General features: G+C 44.0%; 1 protein-coding gene across 4 annotated transcripts in view; it reads left to right on the top strand.

Annotated features, from left to right (window-relative positions):
* The window catches only part of smarcc1a (SWI/SNF related, matrix associated, actin dependent regulator of chromatin, subfamily c, member 1a), a 282,864-nt gene that overhangs the window by 164,726 nt on the left and 97,198 nt on the right, over nt 1-20,940 (top strand). For all 4 annotated transcript variants that reach the window (XM_059985324.1, XM_059985310.1, XM_059985330.1 and 1 more), the window contains exon 19: nt 17,038-17,097. In XM_059985324.1, the coding sequence (XP_059841307.1) occupies nt 17,038-17,097 (60 nt within the window). The remainder of the gene's footprint in view (nt 1-17,037; nt 17,098-20,940) is intronic.

The raw sequence follows: 20,940 nt of genomic DNA, 5'->3' as shown, positions 1-20,940 counted from the left end.
CCAAAGCCTTGATATCTTTCCTATAATGGTGTGACCAGAACTGTATGCAATACTCCAGATGCTGCCTTACTAGTTTTATAAAGCTGCAACATAACGTTCTGACTTGTGAAATTAATGCCTCGATTAATAAAGGCAACAAGTCATAAGTCTTAACCACCCTATCAAACTGTGTAGCCACTTCCAAGGAGCTATGAACTTGGATCCTGAGATCCCTCTGCTCATCAACACTGTTAAGGGTCTTGCCCTTAACAGTGAACTGTCTCTTTGCATTTGACCTACCACACTTCACATTTGGCCAGGTTAAATTTCATCTGCCATTTCTCTGCCCATACTCTAATCTGACATATGAGAAAGTATTCAAATGCTGGAAATCCAAAGCAACACACACAAAATCCTGGAGGAATTCAGTAGGCGTCTATCGAAAAGAGTAAACAATCGACGTTGCTGTCTAAGACCATTTATCAGGACTGAGACTGATATCCTATGGTATCCATAAAATTGCCACTTTTCATATCATCTGCAAACCTACTAATTTACATTTTCATCCTGGTCATTTTTAGACTTCATAAACAGCAGAGGTCCCAGCACAGATCTCTGTGGAGCACTACTTGTTACAGATTTCCAGCTAGAATAAGGCCCTTCGACTACTATCTTCTGTCTTCTATGGGCAAGACAAATTCACCATGGATCCCATGCATCTTAATCTTCTGGGTGAACCTCCATGAGGAACCTTTCTAAACACCTTTCTAAAATCCATGTCGACCACATCCACAGCTCTACTTTCATCAATCACTCTTGTCACCTTGTCAAAAACAAAATCAAGTTAGATGAGACTCACCCTGCAGAAAGCCATACTGGCTCTCCATAATTAGCCCATGATTAGGGTTATGCTCCTAAATCCTATAGAAATCTCTCCAGTCACTTCCCTATCACTGACCTGAGACTTATCAACTTACAGTTTGAAACTTGAAATGAATTCTGGACAGAACAGGAAAGGATAACATTTGAATGTTGAACAGGCTGTTTAATCTGGTAAATTTGTTTTTGTTCAGGTGTTATTGTGAGTTCTGCTCTTTGGTCACTTTTTTCTAATGCCACATAGGCAATTACACATTCAGGTTTTCGCTGCTCTTCCAGAAATTACACATCAGAAGCTTTGGTATCTAGTACAAGCTCAGATCTCACACATTCATATGTGATGATTTTAATCTGTACTAAAACAAAAGCTGACAGATTTTTGTGATGTCAGATTAATTAAGCTTTTAGGTTGTGGCCTTTTATGCATTCCTGTTGCACAGGGGTAAAAAAACAGCATTTGATCACTGAGTTCAGTTATGGTTCATAAACTGGTCAGTTAAATGTCAATTCCAGAAAGTAGAAACTTCTCATGGACACCAGATGTGGGCTTAACATAAATTCAACTCTGGAAATTGGTTAAGAATTTCAGTTTTAAACTTGGACCTTGTTCTTCCTATGTCCAAAGATATCAATAAAATCATTTAGTTAATGAAATCGAATTACTGAAATAAGGTAACAAGTAAATTGTCATTTATGGTAACTTCAAACAGTGAATATAATTTCAAGCCAGGAGTACATTCAGAACTCAAATCCTGCTAAGAAATACAAAGTTGCATTATCGTGAGCAGCACTGTATATAATTATCCACATGCTTTTAAAGAAAAGTATAGTCAGTATCATTGTTTATTATGAAGTACAGGCAGTCCCCGGGTTATGTATGAGTTCCATTCCTGAGTCCGTCTTTAAGTCGGATATGTACGTAAGTTGGAACAAGTACATCTGGTATTATTTAGCGTCAGTCAAACATTTGTCTCAGTATATGGTATATATTTTACCTTTCTATGCATATAAAACACTTATTATTCCAATAATTAAACCACTGCTTTGCTTAGTAATAATTGTAGCTTTCAGGGCCTTTCACGTGCTCCATTATTCTCACTTTATCCTTTAAAATTGTTCTGATCGTTGACCGACTGTAGACTAACGCTTTTCCAATGACAGATGGTGTTCCACCACTAAACACTTTATTATTTCCACTTTATTTTCAATTGTGATCGCTTCCCGTCAATGGAACAGAAACACGGTGGGCGGCAGGTCCCAAGGTCTGCTGGGTCCTAAGGACCACTGCACTGAATTCCCTGGGTCCTAAACTCTACTGTACTGAGACAGGTTAAATGGGACAAGTGGGGACTGTGCTGCGTTCGGATATCTGATCCTCCACAATATTCCATGTGGGAATTTAAACTGGAGGAGGCTGTTTTTTTTTTACGAGGTCGCGTCGCGAGCTCGACATCAACCCAGCACGGATGGTACGGGAGTCACTGGATTGTCATCAACCCAGCATGGGAGTGGTCCGTCACTGGATCGAACACATGAACCTCTGTTCTCCAGCCCTGTGCTGATGTCACTGCATCACTAGCTGACCGGGGGGGGGGGGGGGGGGGGGGTGCGGGGTGAGTCTTACTAAGAACAATTTAACCCAAATACAAAGTCAAACACTCAACACAGTGTCAACAGCAACGACCTAAAATGGAGGATGGTGTTGCGATCCGACTTAAAATAGTGGACAGCGTTGCGATCTGACTTAAAATGGTGGACGGCGTTGCGATCTGACTTAAAATGGTGGACAGCGTTGCGATCTGACTTAAAATGGTGGACGGCGTTCTCCTTCCTCAGTTCGTAAGTACGAGTTGTCCGTAAGTCGGACATTCGTAACTCGGGGACTGCCTGTCGTGGTATACGTCATCAGGTTGATAAAGTATTCTGAATAATCACATCAAAAATACTACGTTAAGATGGTCATGGGAGATTACGATATGTAAGTAGATCGGGAAATCAATTTGGTGTTGGATCAAAAGAGAATTTGTAGAATGCCTACAAGATGGCTTTTTAGTGATACTTGTGGTGGGGCTTATTAGGGGAAAGGCAATTCTGGGTTAGGTGCTGCTTAATGAACTACATTTGATAAGGTAGCTTAAGGCAAGTGCAAGTGGAGCAGCCATTCTTTTGAGTATGCCTGTTTTTGAAGTGGCTTTGGCTTGTCAGGCTTGGATGAGATCAGATTTGGATGTGGTAAAGTATTAGGTAACTGTCTCTTATTTCTTCATTCCTCATCTGTTTATGCATAGTGTAGTGAGAATGGCTCCAGGGGCAGTGTTTTGTACTGTGTATGGGGTGTGAGAAGTCTGGGAGACCTCCAGTCTCCCAGAGAAATACATCTGCACCGGATGCACCGAGCCGCAGCTTGCTGACCTTTGACTCATACGGGAGAATGAGGAGGTGATGAGAGCTGCAGGGTTGCAACCCATAGGTTGCAGGAGACAGGTAACTGGGTGACTGTCAGGAGAAGGAGGGGAAATGTACAGTCATTGCAGAGTACACCTGTGGTCATTCCCCTCAATAATAAGTATGCAACTTCAGATATTGTTGAGGTGGATGACCTCCCAGTGGGAGCCCCAGTGACTGGGTCTCTGGCACTGAGTCTGGTGCTGTGATTCAGAAGAACAGAGGTGAAGGAGACTGCAGTGAGGAACAGAGATAAGATTCTGTGAGCACGATAGAGACACTAGGAATGTATGTTCCCTCCCTGGTGCCTAGGTCAGCGATGTCTCAGATCATGTCAGTGGCATTCTCGAGGGTGAGCAGCCAAAATTCTTGGTGCATATTGGCACCAATGACATAGATAGATCAACTGAGGATGTCCTGAAGAAAGATTTTAGGGAGAGGTAGAAAGTTGAAAAACAAGACCTCCAGGGTAGTAATCTCTGGGTTGCTGCTTGTGCCACGTGCCAGTGAGAGTAAGAATAGGATCATTTGGCAGGTGAATGTGTGGCTGAGGAACTGGGGCAGGGATTCAGATTTATGGATCATTGGAATCTATTCTGGTGAATGTAGGATATGGACAAAAGGGGTGGGTCACACCAAATCCTGAAAGGGTCCAATATCCTTGTACATACTTTTGCTAGAGTTGTTTAGAAGGGTTTAAACTAATTTGATAGGGGGATGGGAACCAAAGTGATAGTGCAGAGGGTGTGGCAGTTGGTTTAAAACAAAGGCAATCTGTTGTGAAACACCTAGCAAGTAGAGGCTGAAGATAGGTCACAATTACAATCAACAGAATGTTGTAATTTAAGAGGTAGACAAAATTGAAAAGGGTGACTACGGGACTGAAGGTGTTGTATTTGAAAGTACACAGTATACAGAATATGGTAGATGAACTTGTTACAGTTACAGATTGACATGTATAATGCATATATCACTGAATCATGGCAGGAAGAAGATTATAGATGGGAGCTTAATGTCCAAGGAAACACATTGTATTGAAAGGGCAGGCGGGTAGGCAGCAGGTGTGGTATTGCTCTAGTCTTAAAATACAAATGAAATCAAATCATTAGTAAGAGGTGACAAAGGGTTAATTTATTGTACTTGTCAGAAGGTGTTAAATCTTTGAGTAAAGATAAGGAACCCTTATGGAGTTGTAAACAGACCACCAATCTGTAGTAAGGATGTGATGTATCAGGAGATAGTAAAATGCATGCCAAAAGGGCAATTTACAATAGCCATGGGGGATTTCAATATGCAGGTAGATAAGGAAAATCATGTTGGTGCTGAATCCCAAAAAGAGAAATTTCTAGAATACCTTCAACATGACACTTTAGAGCAGTTTGTGGTTGAGCCCACTGGCAGACCAGCTATTCTGGGCTGGGTGTTTTGTAATGAGTTGGAATTGATTATGAGTGGCGGATGCCCTGGCAGGAAAGACAGTGGATCAGCAGTGGCAGATATTCTTGGGGATAATACAAAAGATGCAAAAGCAGTTCATTCCAATGAGAAGGAAGGATTCAAAGAGGGGGAAGGGGCCACAGTGGTTGACAAAGGAAGTCAGAGATTGTATAGCATTAAAGAAAAAGAAGTATGACAGGGCTAAGATGAGTGGGAATACAGATGATTGGGAAAGTTTTAAGGAACAGCAGATCTTAACTAAAAAAGCAATACGGAGAGAAAAAATCAGGTATGAGCTCAGTCTAGCCAGGAATATAAAAGGGGATAGCAAAAGCTTTTTTAGCTATGTGAAGAGAAAGAAGATAGTTAAGAACAATGTTGGCCCCTTGAAGAATGAATTGGGAGAAATTGTTATGGGAAACAGGGAAATGGCAACAGAATTTAATGTGTACTTTAGATCTGTCTTCACCAGGGAGGACACAAGCAATCTCCCAGATGTATGGCTGGGCCAGGGTCATAAGATATCAGAGGAATTGAAACAGATTGACATTAGGAAAGAAACTGTGATGAGTAGACTGATAGGACTGAAGGCTAATAAACCCCCGGGTCCAGATGGTCTGCATCCGAGGGTTCTAAAAGAGGTGGCTCAGGAAATTGCGGATGCATTGGTAATCATTTTCCAATGTTCCTTAGATTCAGGATCAGTTCCTGAAGATTGGAGAGTGGCTAATGTTATCCCACTTTTCAAGAAGGGAGGGAAGGAGAAAACGGAGAACTATCTCCCTGTTAGCCTAACGTCAGTCATGGGGAAGATGCTTGAGTCCATTATTAAGGACGAAATAGTGGCACATCTTGATGGCAGTAATAGGATTAGGCCGAGCCAGCATGGATTTACCAAGGGCAAATCATGCTTGACTAATCTTTTGGAGTTTTTTGAGGGTGTAACAAGGATGTTAGACGAGGGTAAGCCAGTGGATGTAGTGTACCTAGATTTTCAGAAGGCATTCGATAAGGTGCCACATAGGAGATTGGTGAGTAAAATCAGAGCTCATGGCATTGGGGGCAGGGTTTCAACATGGATAGAAAACTGGTTGGCAGATAGAAAGCAAAGGGTAGCAGTGAATGGGTGTTTCTCAGACTGGCTGGAGGTGACTAGTGGGGTACCACAGGGCTCTGTATTGGGACCACAGCTCTTTACGATTTATGTCAACGATTTAGATGAGGGCATTGAAAACTATATCAGCAAGTTTGCTGACGATACTAAACTGGGTGGCAGTGTGATATGCGAAGAGGACGTTAGGAGAATGCAGGGAGACTTGGATAGGCTGGGTGAGTGGGCAGATACTTGGCAGATGTCATTCAATGTGAATAAATGTGAAGTTATCCACTTTGGAAGCAGGAACAAGAGGGCAGAGTATTGTCTGAACGGTGTAGAGTTAAGGGAGAAATGCAAAGAGACCTAGGAGTCCTAGTTCATCAGTCAATGAAGGTGAATGAGCAAGTGCAACAGGCAGTGAAGAGGGCAAATGGAATGTTGGCTTTTATTACAAGGGGAATTGAGTACAAGAGCAAGGATGTCCTTTTGCATTTGTACAGGGCCCTGGTGAGACCACACCTGGAATATGGTGTACAGTTTTGGTCTCCAGGTTTAAGGAAGGACATTCTGGCAATTGAGGAAGTGCAGCGTAGATTCACTAGGTTGATTCCTGGGATGGCTGGGATGTCTTACGCAGAGAGATTGGAGAGATTGGGCTTGTACACACTGGAATTGAGGAGATTGAGAGGGGATCTGATTGAAACGTTTAAGATAATTAAAGGATTTTTGATAGGATTGAAGCAGGAAATATGTTCCAGTACCAGAGGGCATGGATTGAGAATAAGAGGTCAGTTATTTAAAACAGAGTTGAGGAAGAGTTTCTTCTCCCAGAGAGTTGTGGAGGTGTGGAATGCACTGCCTTGGCAGACGGTGGAGGCCAATTCTCTGGATGCTTTCAAGAAGGAGCTAGATAGATATCTGATGGATAGGGGAATCAAGGGATATGGGGACAAGGCAGTGACTGGGTATTGATTGTGAATGATCAGCCATGATCTCAGAATGGCGGTGCAGACATGTGGGGCCGAATGGTCTACTTCTGCACCTATTGTCTATTGATTAGAGAGTTTAAAGTAGAAGAACCCTTGGGGGAAAATTATTATAATATGGTTGAATTCACCCTGAAATTTGTGAAGCTAACGTCTGATGTATCAGTATTGTAGTGGAGTAAAGGGAATTACAGAGGAGAGATAGGTCAACCTGTGTTAATTGTGGAAAGGAAGTAGTATGTGCGTGAGGCTGGTTTTCTGTGCTCGGTGTCAGATGTGGGAGGGCCTGGAGTCTCCCAGCATCCCGGATGGCCATATCTGCACCTGGTGTGACGAGCTACAGCTCCTAAGGGACCGTGTTACCGAACTGCAGATGCAGTTCGCTGACCTTCGCCTGGTCAGGGAGAGCGAGGAGGTGATAGAAAGGAGTTAAAGGCAGGTGGTCACAGGGGGCCACGGGAGACAGACAAGTGGGTAACAGTCAGGAGAGGGAAGGGGAAGAGTCAGGTACGAGAGAGTACCCCTGTGGCTGTACCCCTTGACAATAAGTATTCCTGTTGGAGTACTGTTGGGGGTGGGGGAGCAGCCTACCTGGGGGAAGCAACAGTGGCCGTGCTTCTGGCACAGAGTCCAGCCCTGTGGCTCAGAAGTCAGGGAAAGGCAGTAGTGATAGGGGACTCTATAGTTTGGGGGTCAGACGGGCGATTCTGTGGCCACAGGAAAGAAACTTGGATGGTAGTTTGCCTCCCAGGTGTTAGGGTCTGTGATGTTTAAGATCGTGTCCAAGATATCCTGCAGTGGAAGGGAGAGGTCGTGGTACATATTAGTACCAATGACATAAGTAGGTAAAGAGAAGAGGTCCTGAAAACAGACTTCAGGGAGTTAGGAAGGAAGTTGAGAAGCAGGACCACAAAGGTAGTAATCTCGGGATTACTGCCTGTGCCATGGGACAATGAGTATAGGAATAGAATGAGGTGGAGGATAAATGCATTGCTGAGGGATTGCCGCAAGGGGCAGGGATTCAGATTTCTGAATCATTGGGACCTCTTGGGGCAGGTGTAACCTGTACAAAAAGGACGGCTTGCACTTGAATCCCAGGGGGACCAATATCCTGGCAGGGAGGTTTGCTAAGGCAACTGGGGAGAGTTTAAACGTGAATTGTTGGGGGTGGGAACCGAACTGAAGAGACCGGGGATGAGGCGGTTGGCTCACAAATAGGGAAAGCTTGGGAGACAGTGTGTGAGAGAGGATTGACAGGTGATAGAGAAGGAATACGCTTGGATGAACAGTTTGAGATGTGTCTATTTTAACGCAAGGAGTATTGTGAACAAAGCAAATGAGATTAGAGCGTGGACCACTTCTTGGAGCTATGATGTGGTGGCCATTACAGAGACTTGGATGGCTCAGGGACAGGAATGGTTACTTCAAGTGCTGGGTTTTAGATGTTTCAGAAATGACAGGGAGGGAGGCACAAGATGTGGGGACATGGCACTGTTGATCAGAGATAGTGTCACAGCTGCAGAAAAGGTGGACGTCATGGAGGGATTGTCTACGGAGTCTCTGTGGGTGGAGGTTAGGAACAGGAAGGGGTCAATAACTCTACTGGGTGTTTTTTAAAGCCCGCCCAATTATAATGGGGATATTGAGCAGATAGGGAAACAGATCATGGAAAGTTGTAATAATAACTGTTGTCCTGATGGGAGATTTTAATTTCCCAAATATTGATTGGCACCTCCCTAGAGCAAAGGGTTTAGATGGGGTGGAGTTTGTTAGGTGTGCTCAGGAAGGTTTCTTGACACAATATATAGATAAGCCAACAAGAGGAGAGGCTGTACTTATTTGGTTTTGGGAAATGAACTTGGTCAGGTGTCAGATCTCTCAGTGGGAGAGCATTTTGGAGATAGTGATCATAATTTTATCTCCTTTACAATAGTATTGGAGACAGATAGGAACAGACAAGTTAGAAAAGCGTTTAATTGGAGTAAGGGGAATTATGAGGCTATCAGGCAGGAAATTGGAAGCTTAAATTGGGAACGGATGTTCTCAGGGAAAGGTATAGAAGAACTGTGGAAAATGTTCAGGGGATATTTGTGTGGAGTTATGCACAGATACGTTCCAATGAGACAGGGAAGTTATGTAAAGGTAAAGGAACCGTGGTGTATAAAGTCTGTAATAAATCTAGTCAAGAAGAAAAGAAAAGCTTACAGAAGTTTCAGAGAGCTAGGTAATGTTAGAGATCTAGAAGATTATAAGGCTAACAGGAAGGAGCTTAAAAAGGAAATTAGGAGAGTCCGAAGGGGCCATGAGAAGGCCCAGCGGGCAGGATTAAGGAAAACCCCAAGGCACTATATAATTACGTGAAGAGCAAGAGGTAAGACGTGAAAAAATAGGACCTATCAAGTGTGACAGTGGGAAAGTGTGTCTGGAACCGGAGGAGATTGTAGAGGTACTTAATGAATACTTTACTTCTGTATTCATTATGGAAAAGGATCTAGTTGATTGTACTGATGACTTGCAGCAGACTGAAAAGCTTGAGCATGTAGATATTAAGAAAGAGGATGTGCTGGAGCTTATGGAAAGCATCAAGTTGGATAAGTCACTGGGACCGGGTGAGAAGTACCCCAGGCTACCTTTGGATGCGAGGCAGGAGATTGCTGAGCCTCTGGCGATGATCTTCGAATCATCAATGGGGAAAGGAGAGGTTTCGGATGATTGGAGGGTTGCTGTTAGAAACATAGAAAACCTAGCACAATACAGGCCCTTGGGCCCACAAAGTTCTGCCAAACATGTCCCTATCTTAGAAATTACTAGGTTTACTTATAGCCCTTTATTTTTCTATGCTCCATGTATCTATCCAAAATTCTCTTAAAAGACCCTATCGTATCCACCTCCACCCCCATTGCCGGCAGCCCATTCCATGCACTCAACACTCTCTGAGTAAAAAAAACTTATCCGTGATATCTCCTCTGTACCTACTCCCCAGCACCTGAAACCTGTGTCCTCTTGTGGCAAACATTTTAGCCCTGGGAAAAAGCCTCTGACTATTCACACAATCAATGCCTCTCATCATCTTATACACTTCTATCAGGTCACCTCTCATGCTCTGTCACTCCAAGCAGAAAAGGTCGAGTTCACTCAACCTATTTTCATAAGGCATGCTCCCCAATCCAGGCAACATCCTTGTAAATCTCCTCTGTACCCTTTCTATGGTTTCCATATCCTTTCTGTAGTGAGGCGACCAGAACTGAGCATAATACTCCAAGTGGGGTCTGACCAGGGTCCTATACAGCTGCAACATTACCTCTTGGCTCCTAAATTCAATTCCACAATTGATGAAGGCCAATACACCATACGCCGCCTTAACCACAGAATCAACCTGCGCAGCTGCTTTGAGCGTCCAATGGACTTGGATCCCAAGATCACTCTGATCCTCCATGCTGCCAAGAGTCTTACCATTAATACTATATTCTGCCATCATATTTGACCTACCAAAATGAACCACCTCATACTTATCTGGGTTAAACTGCATCTGCCTCTTCTCAGCCCAGTTTTTCATCCAATCAGTGGCCCGCTGTAATCTCTGACAGCCCTCCACACTATCCACAACATCTCCAACCTTTATGTCATGAGCAAATTTACTAACCCATACCTCCACTTCCTTGTCCAGGTCATTTATAAAGAATGTTCTTCGTTTATTCAAGAAAGGGAATAGAGGTAGCCCTGGAAATTATAGACCAGTGAGTCTTACTTCAGTGGTGGTAAGTTGATGGAGAAGATCCTGAGAGGCAGGATATATGAACATTTGGAGAGGTGTAATATGATTAGGAATAGTCAGCATGGCTTTGTCATGGGCAGGTCATGCCTTACGAGTCTGATTCAATATTTTGAGGATGTGACTAAACACACTGACGGAAGAGCAGTAGATGTAGTGTGTATGGATTTCAGCAAGGCATTTGATAAGGTACCCCATGCAAGGCTTATTGAGACGGTCAGGAGGCATGGGATCCAAGGGGACATTGCTTTGTGGATCCAGAACTCGCATGCCCACAGAAGGCAAAGTGTGGTTGTCGACAGGTTATTTTCTGCATCGAGGTTGTTGACCAGTGGTGTGCTTCAGGGATCTGTTCTGGGACCCTTACTCTTTGCGATTTTTATAACTGACCCAGATGAGGAAATGGAAGGATGGATTAGTAACTTGCTGGTGACACAAAGGTTGGAGGTGTTGTGGATAGTGTGGAGGGCTATCAGAGGTTACAGTGGGACATTGATAGAATGTAAAACTGGGCTGAGAAGTGGCAGATTCAGTTCAATGCAGATAAGTGTGAGGTGGTTCATTTTGGTAGGTCAAATATGATGGCAGAATATGGTATTAATGGTATGACTCTTGGCAGTGTGGAGGATCAGAGGGACCTTGGGGTCCGAGTCCATAGGACGCTCAAAGCAGCTGCGCAGGTTGATTCTGTGGTTAAGGCGGCGTACGGTGTATTGGCCTTCATCAATCGTGGAATTGAATTTAGGAGCGGAGAGGTAATGTTGCAGCTATATAGGACCCTGGTCAGACCCCAATCAGAGTACTGTGCTCAGTTCTGGTCACCTAACTACAGGAAGGATGTGGAAGCCATAGAAAGTGTGCAGAGGAGATTTACAAGGATGTTAACACGAGGAAATCTCCAGATGCTGGAAATTCAAGCAACACACAAAATGCTGGTGGAACGCAGCAGGTCAAGCTGCATCTATAGGGAGAAGCGCTGTCGATGGTTCAGGCTGAGACCCTTCATCAGGACTGCTGTCGATGTTTCGGGCTGAGACCCTTTGAAAGGTCTTGGTCCGAAACGTCGACAGTGCTTCTCCCTATAGATGCTGCCTGACCTGCTGCATTCCACCAGCATTTTGTGTGTATTGTTTACAAGGATGTTGCCTGGATTGGGGAGCATGCCATATGAAAACAGGTTGAGTGAAGTCGGCCTTTTCTCCTTGGAGCGGCAGAGGATGAGAGGTGACCTGATAGAGGTTTATAAGATGATGAGAGGCATAGATCGTGTGGATAGTCAGAGGCTTTTTCCCAGGGCAGAAATGGTTGCCAGAAGAGGACACAGGTTTCAGGTGCTGGGGAGTAGATACAGAGGAGATATCAGGGGTAAGTTTTTTACGCAGAGAGTGGTGAGTGCGTAGAATGGGCTGCTGGCAAAGGTGGTGGAGGTAGATATGATAGGGTCTTTTAAGAGACTTTTGGATAGGTACATGGTGGTTATAAAATAGAGGGCTATGAGTAACCCTTGTAATTTCTAAGGTAGGGACATGTTTGTCACAATTTTATGGGCCGAAGGAACTGTGTTGTGCTGTAGGTTTTCTATGTTTCTATGTGAAAGAGGAGTTGACCGAAAGCGATTGGAAAAGAACATTGGCAGGGATGATGACTGAGCAGTAAAATTTCTGGAAGCAGTTCTGAAGGCACAGCATGTATACATCCGGAAGAGGGCGGAATATCCTGAAGGCATGATGTCGCAACCGTGATTAACGAGATAAGTAAAAGCCAACATAAAACCCAAAAAGAGGGTATATAATAGAGCAAAAGTTAGTGTGGAATTAGAAGATCAGGAAGCTTTTAAAAACCAACTGAAGGCACCTTTTAAAAAAAAAATGTTATTAAGAAGGAAAAGATGGAAGGCAAAAGTAAGCTTAGCCATTAATATTAAAGAGGATACCAAGAAGATTCTTCAGAAATATGAAGTGTAAAACAAAGGTGAGAGTGGGTAGTGAACCATTGGAAAATGATGCTGGAAAGGTGGTATAGGGGAACAAGGAAATGGCAGATGAACTGGGTAAATATTTTGCATCAGTCTTCACTGTGAAGGACACCAGCAGTATAGTGGAAGTTGGAGAGTGTCAGAAACGTGTGAAGTTGCCTTTACTAGGGAGAAGCTTCTTGGGAAGCTGAGAAGTCTGATGATAAGTCACATGAACCAGATGGTATACACCCTGGGATTCTGAACAAGGTGTTCTGAAGAGATTGTGAGGCATTGGTAATGATCTTAAAAGACTCAATTGATTCTGGCATGGTTCTGTAGGAATTGGAAATTGCGAATGTTACCTCAGTCTTCAAGAAGGGAGAGAGGCAGAAGAAAGGAAATTATAGACCAGTTAGTCTGACCACATTGATAGGGAGAGCAATGGAAACTTGAAAATGTCACTCCAGTCTTTAAGAAAGGAGGAAGGCAGTAGAAAGAAAATTATAGACCAATTAGCTTGACCTCAGTGGTTAGGAAGATGTTAGTGTCAATTGTTAAGATTGAGGTTGTGGAGTACTTGGTGACACAGGACAAGTAGGACAAAGTCAGCATAGCTTCCTTAAGGGAAAATCTCACCTGACAAACCTGTTGGAAATCTTTAAGGAGTTTACATATAGGATAGAAAAAGGATGCTGTGTATTTGGACTTTCTGGAAGCCTTTGACAAGGTGCCTCATGTGAGGCTGTTTACCAAGTTAGGAGCTCATGGTATTATAAGAAAGTTACTGGCATGGTTAGAGGATTGGCTAATTGGTAGGAGGCAACGAGTAGGAATAAAAGGACCCTTTTCTGGTTGGCTGCCAGTGACTAGTGGTGTTCTGCAGAGGTCGATGTTGGGACCACCTTTTCTGCTGAATATCAATGATTTTGATGGAATAGATGGCTTTGTTGTCAAGTTTGCAGATGATGCGAAGAGTGTTCGAGGGGCTGGTAGTGTTGAGGAAACTGGTAAGCTGCAGAAGGACTTGGACAGATTAGGAGAATGAGCAAGAGAGTGGCAAATGAAATTCAATGTTGGAAAATGCATGGTCATGCTCTTTGGTAGTAGAAATAAGTGCTCAGACTATTTTCTAAGTGGGGAGAAAATCCAAAACTCTGAGATGCAGAGGAATTTGGGAGTCCTTGTGCAGAACACTCTAAAATTTAACTTTCAGTGGTGAGTGAGGAAGGCAAATGGAATGCTGGCATTCATTTCAAGAGGTCTAAAATACAAGAGCAAGGATGTGATGCTGAGGCTTTATAAGGCACTGGTGAGGCTGAATCAGTACTATGAACAGTTTTGGGCTCCTCATCTAAGAAAAGATGTGCTGGCATTGGGTTCAGAGGAAGTTCACAAGGATGATTCTGGGAACGACAGGATCATCATATGATGAACTTTTGATGGCTTTGGGTCTGTACTCGCTGGAATTTAGAAGGATGGTTTGGTGGGGGGGGGGGGGGAAATCTCATTGAAATCTTTTGAATGTTGAAAGGCCTAAACAGTAGATGTGGAAAGGATGTTTCCCATGGTTGGTGGGGGGGGGGAGTGAATTTTTGGAATTTGTTACCACAGGCAGCTGTGGAGGCCAGATCGTTGGGTGTACTTAAGACAGAGCTTGATAGGTTCTTGATTGGACACGGCATCAAGGGTTTTAGGGAGGAGGCTGAGGTGTGGGAGTGGGACTGAGGAGAGGGAGAAAAGGATCAGCCATGATTGAATGGTGGAGCAGACTCAATGGGCCAAATGACATGATTCAGCTCCTAGTTCTCGTGGTATATTTTTTCACTTTTGTGCCCTCTTTTGCGTTTGCTTTTACTTATTAACCGTCATTGTGTCATCTTGCCTTTAGAAAACTTTGTGATGTGTATCTCCTGTGCCTTCTGAATTTTCCAGAAATTGCAAGTTTGCTGCTCTGCTGTCATCCCCGACAGTATTTTCCAGTCAGTATTGTCAGTTACAGTGAAGTAAAGAGAAATAACATAACCAGCACAGGAACAGACATTTTGGCCCAGTATGTTGTATGGAACCAGTTGAAAAGCAAATCAAAAACTCCCAAATGCTAATCTCTCCTAACTACACCAAGTATGTATCCCTCATCTTCTTTGCATCTATGTGCCTACCGAAACATCTCTTAAAAGTCTCTAATGTATTTGCCTTTACCGTCATACCAGGCAGCCATCCACGACTTGTTTAAAAAAAACTATTCCTCACTGAATTAGAGGCATGAAAGTGGAGCTGCCCAATGTTCATTGGAAGGGGACGCTAGTAGGGATGAAGGCAGAGCAGCACTGGCAGGAGTTTCTGGGGGCAGTTCAGAAGGTGCGGAAAAGATATATCTCAAGTAAGTATTCTGAAAGGGAGATGATGCATCTGTGGCTGACAATTGCAAATTAATTTAAACACTCCTAAACCATGCTAGCAAACCTACCTGCAAGGATATTGCTCCCCCTCGAGTTCAGGTGCAACCCATCCAAGCTGTACAGGTCCCACCTTCCCCAGAAGAGATCCCAATGGTTCAAAAATCTAAAACCCTGCCCCTTGCATCAACTTCTCAGCCAAGCACTCAACTGCCATCTCCTCCAATTCTTACCATCACTATCACGTAGTACTGGCAGCAATCCTGAGAACGCCACCCGTGAGGTCCTGTTCTTCAAACTTCTGCCTAGTTCCCGAAACTCACACTTCAGGACCTCATCCCTCATCCTGCCTATGTCGTTGGTCCCAACATGTATCATGACTTCTGGTTGCTTTCCCTCTCGTACCAGGATGTCATGCACCCGGTCAGAGACATCCCGGATCCTGGCACCCGGGAGGCAACAAACCATGCGGGTTTCCTTCTCACGTCCTCAAACTCCTGTCTGCTCCCCTGACTACAGAGTCTCCAATGACGACAGCTCTCCTCTTCTCCATCCCATCCTTCTGCACCACAAGGTCAGACTCAGTGCCAGAGGCCCTGCCGCCGTGGCTTACACCTGGTCGGTCGTCCTCACCAACAGCATCCAGGACGGTAAACTTATTATTTAGGGGGACATGTCACACCAATCTCTTGCACTTGAACTCCCCTCATCATTGGAAGTATATAGGACAGAGTACAAAACAGCAAGGGCAAAAGGCAGTTATCGAAGGAAGTGGAGTTGGGGTCAAGGTGCATCTGGATGAAATGGGGTCTTCCAAAGCGCGAGATCACTTGGGCAGAGCTTTAGAGAATTTCTTCTGCATTTCTATCCTCCTGCAGTCCATTTATGACTCTTTCCCTACACCATCATAGCTGCATACATGGGGGCTGAGAGAGGACCCTAACTGCAAACTTTGTGGTCAGCAGGGTTCACTGGCACACACACTATCAGGATGCAAAGGGTGGTATAGGTGGCACCATGACAAGGTCCTGCTGTCCCTCACTAACACACTGGAGCTGGAGAAGTTTGAAAAGACACCAGCTGGCTGAGAGGCAAACAGGGCAGTCATTTTCATCAAAGAGAGGGCCATGCCAGTCATATCAAAGTTCTAAATCCAATCTGCTGCAAACTTCCAAATCATGGGAGATGAGGGTCGATGTGCAGTTCCCAGAGGTGGTGCAAGCCACACTTCAACCAGACATCATACTGTGGCCCACCAAAGACAAGGAAATCATCTTGGTGGATCTCACAGTACCCTGGGAGGACGGATGCGCGAAGGCTCAGGAAAGGAAAACCTTGAAGTTTCAATCCTTGGTCAAAGAGTGCGGGGACAAAGGATGGCAGATGTGGCTATTCCCTGTGGAGATCAGCCGTAGAGGGTTCCAGTAAGGTTAGCAAGGCCCTTGATGAAAAGAACAAGAACCAAGCAGCTTGCAGGATGGAGGAGGAAGCAGCCAAAGCCTCTTGCTGAAATTGGAGCAGGCGAGAAGAGCGGAGTTGGAAGTCAGGAGCAGATGAGCAGTGACTTGGCCACCACTGCTGACCTGTCAACTGGAGAGTGTCTTGGTTAAGTGTAGAAACACTATGAAGGTTGGGCACCACTTGACATCTGCTCCTGGCCAAAGGCTATGGTTATCCCATCAGGTAAAGAGCACCCTGGTGTATGATGCAAGTTACTCTGCCCAGAATAGAATGTTATTAGTTCTTTTTATCCAGTGGTTATTGCTGGAGCATATAAATGTAGCCATGAGGACCGTAACACATTCTAGACTGATATTCTATGGTTAAATATATTATCCATAGTGTGAGTGTTTGTAGTGTCCTTCATAAATCCTTGGAGACCCAGCTACCTTGGTAATGCCTTGTAACTGACTTTGTAAACAAATATTAGCAATAACCCACTAACATTGGACCAGTTGTGCCTTGGTTATCAGACCAAATAAATGGGTAGGAAGGAAAAGTTTAAAATCAAGAGAAGATATTAAGGCGGTAGATGATGCTGGTGCATTTCCAATGGCATGTTCACAATTTTCACTGCCTTTCTGTTACAGCAAAGCAAAGCTAGTGCATCCAGAGACTGGACGGACCAGGAAACCCTGCTTCTTTTAGAGGTGAGTGATTGTCATTCAGAAGTTATTCCTTCTGGAATAGCTGAACATTAATCAACAAGTATCTCCTGAAAATAGCATCAAAATAATGTAGTTTATATGGAGGAATCAGAATCAGTTTTAATATCACTGGCATATGTCGTGTAATGTGTTAACATTGTAGCAGCAGCTGCAACTTTATATTGGTAAGAAAGCTGAATTACATTATGTATATGTCAATTAGTTAAGCTAAAATAAGGGGGGGGGGAAGTGAAGTGGTGTTCATGAGTTCAACGTCCATTTAGAATTCAGATGGCAGAGGGGAAGAAGCCGTTCCAGATTTGCTGAGTGTGTTTTCAGGCTTCTGTACTTTCATCCAGATGGTAACAATGAGAAGAGGGCATGTCCTGGGCAGTGGGAATCTTTAATGATGGATACAGCCTTCCTATGGCATCTCTACTTGAAGATGTCTTGGATACCATGGAGACAAGTACCCATGATAGAGTGGACTAATGTTACAAGTTCTGTAACTAACTTTGATCTTGTGTAGTAACAACCCCCTCTCCATACTTGTCAGTGATGCAGCCAGTCAGAATACACTCCACGGTACATTTGTAGGCGTTTGAGTGTTTTAGTTGACAAACCAAATCTCTTAACGAAATATACCTGTTGTATTGCCTTCTTTTTAACTGCATCAATATGTTGCATGCAGGTAAGGTCCTCAGAGATATTGACATGCAGGAACTTGAAATTGCTCACTCTCCATTTCTCATCCCTCTGAGGATTGGATATACAAAATAAAAATGCTCTGATTAATCCTGTGGGTAGCGGAAATGTCCAGTTATTTGGTTTGCATCGGGTGCTATGTGTTTCTTGTAATGTTTTGGAGGAAGAGTGAATACTCAGACTACTGGAGCATAGTAGTTAAATGTGTCAACTTAAGTTATTTTCCAGTTTTTTTGGCAACATGAAGAATGGCAAATGCAAAAAAGCACAGTCACTGTATGGAGAATTTAAAATTGGTGAGCTGAAAGGCATTCTAACTGGTTTGCGATAACTTGAACATCTTTATTATATATTGCGATGTTGTTTTGCAACAGAAGTACAATTTCATGAAATATGCTGTTGTTATTAAACCTGATTCAAATTCTCACATAGAACACTGCAGCACAGCAGAGACCCTTCAGCCCACAATGTAATGCTGACAATTAACCTGCTCTAATATCAGTCTAAACATTTTGTTCTCTATAGTCCTCCATTTTTCTATCATTCATGTGTCTAAGAGATTCTTAAGTGCCCCTAATGTATCTCATTGAGGAATCTCAATGAAATCTATTGAATAGAGTAGATGTGGAGATATTTCCTATAGTGGGGTAGTCTAGGACCAGAGGGTAAACACAAAATACTCTTCAGATGCTGGGGTCAAAGCAATACGCTGGAGGAACTCAGCAGGTCAGGCAGCATTCGTGGAGCAGTCAACGTTTCGGGCGGAGACCCTTCATTAGGACTGAAGAGGGAGAGGGCAGGGGCCCTATAACTCTTCTCCTCTGAACTCTGCTTCACATTCCCATTTTTATATGTTCATACATGGCCCCCTCTACTGCCATGATGAGGTCAAACTCAGGTTGGAGGAGTAACACCTTATATACAGTCTGGGTAGTCTCCAGCCCCTTAGCATGAACATTGAGTTCTCCAACTTCCGGTAATTCCCTCCCCTTCCTTTCCCCCATCCCACTCTCCCTCTGCCTCCTCCTCCAGCTGCCTATCACCTCTTTCATGGTTCTGCCTCCTACTACCCATAGTGCTTTCCCCTTGCATTGCTTCTTCACCTTTCCTGCCTATCCCCTTCCTCACCCCTGATCTTTCCCCTTACTGGTTTTTCACCTGGCATCTACCAGCCTTCTCCTTCTCACCCTCCCCCCACCTTCTTTATAGGGCCCCTGCTCCCTCCCTCTTCAGTCCTGGTGAAGGGTCTCGGCCCGAAACGTTGACCATTCGTTTCCATGGATGCTGCCCGACCTGCTGAGTTCTTCCAGCGTGTTGCTAGGACCAGAAGGTGCAGCCTGAGAGTAGAGCAGAGGTCAGCAACCTTTACCACTGAAAGAGCCATTTGGACCCGTTTCTCACAGAAAAGAAAACACTGGGAGCCACAAAACCCGTTTGACATTTAAAATTAAATAACACTGCATACAACGTTTTTTTTTGCCTTTATGCTATGTATAAACAAACTATAGTGTGTTGCATTTATGAAATCGATGAACTCCTGCAGAGAAAACAAAATTACATTTCTGCATGCAACAAAAACATTTTGAACTCCGAAAAAAAGACGTTGGGTTGAAGGTTACTTTTAAGTAAAATACTCAATGTCTATTTGAGTCCTTCTTATATTTATGAAAAACGCCAAACTTAAATTGTCCGCCAGCAGCAAACCAAAAATAATGTCAGCCAGCTGTCAACCTGAAAAATAAAAGGACTATTTCACTGAACAATGAAAAAATATGAATATATGTAAAATAATAGGCAATTAAAATATTTATCATACTTGGTTAATGGGATTTCTGCTCCTGGACCTCAGCGCACAGCGTCTGCACATCAGGGCTGTATGACATCACCTTCATCTTTACACCGGATCGCAAGCTGTCATCTGTGAGGCGTGCGCAATGTTTGATTTTAATAAAGTTCATGTTGGAGAACAGCTGCTCACATACATATGTGGATCCAAAGATCAACAGGACTCCAAGCGCATACTTTTTAATGTTTACATAAATGTTGGGGATAGCATTCCATGTTTCGAACACAAGTTTGTCCGGTTTGCGGAGGTTTTCAATATCACTCCATTTGTGATTCTGAGCAAGGACGGCCTTCTGACGGGCAACATCTTCAAGGTCTGCTGTCAAGCGTCTAAACTTGGACACCCATATGTGTTTGTCGGCTATGTCAGCCAGTTCCATCTCAAGATCAGGTTGACTCACACCTGCCAATGCAGTCGTATTCAGTGGGGATGGATCGATGCTTAGGAGAGTGACCGGGAAGGATAATGTGTTTTTTTTCCTCTCTGAAATCACAGAAGCGTTTCCCAAACGATGTTTGCATTGCGATGATTGCAGAATGTAAATACTCCGAATTTATCATGTCGTGAGCTTGTTTGAACTCTCTCAAATTGGGGAAGTGAGACAATGTGCCTTTCTGTAAATCTCTGGCAAGCACTGTCAACTTGCGCTCGAATGCCAAAACATCCTCCAACATGTGCAGGGCTGTGCGTCCTTTCCCCTGAAAAGCTGTGTTCAGGTGCGCTGTCATGTCTACTATGAAGTGTAGCTTTTCCAGCCACTCTGGCTGTCCCAGCTCAGGAAAGGTGAGCCCTTTGCTGCCCAGGAAAGTTTTCACTTCTTCCAGACACGCGACAAAGTGTTTCAGCACCTCCCCTCTTGACAGCCACCGGACTTTGTTGTGCAGCAGGAGATCAGAATATGCGCTTTCCAGCTCGTTCAGTAACAAACGGAATTGACGGTGATTTAAACTTTTTGCCATTATTTTATTGACAATCTGAATGACAACATCCATTACTTCTGTGCATTCCGGAGGAAATGTTTGAGCGTACAGTGCCTCTTGGTGCAAGATGCAGTGAAAAGTCAGCAGCTTTCTGTCCAGCGACTTCTGCAGTAAAGCCACAAATCCCTTGTGCGCTCCTGTCATACTTGGTGCCCCATCAGTAGCTACTGACACCAGGTGGGTGGTCTTTATTCCTTTGGCTCTTAAACAATTCAAGACAGCCTCACAGATGTCCTCCCCCCATGTTTGGCCTTTTAGAGGTATCAACTCAATCATTTCTTCCTGTGGCCCGGCAGAGTTTACATACCGGCAGAA

This window comes from Hypanus sabinus, chromosome 1 (assembly GCF_030144855.1).
Source record: "Hypanus sabinus isolate sHypSab1 chromosome 1, sHypSab1.hap1, whole genome shotgun sequence".
NCBI lineage: Eukaryota > Metazoa > Chordata > Chondrichthyes > Myliobatiformes > Dasyatidae > Hypanus > Hypanus sabinus.
The sequence above is the reverse complement of the archived record's forward strand: the minus strand, read 5'-3'. Positions and strand labels throughout refer to the sequence as shown.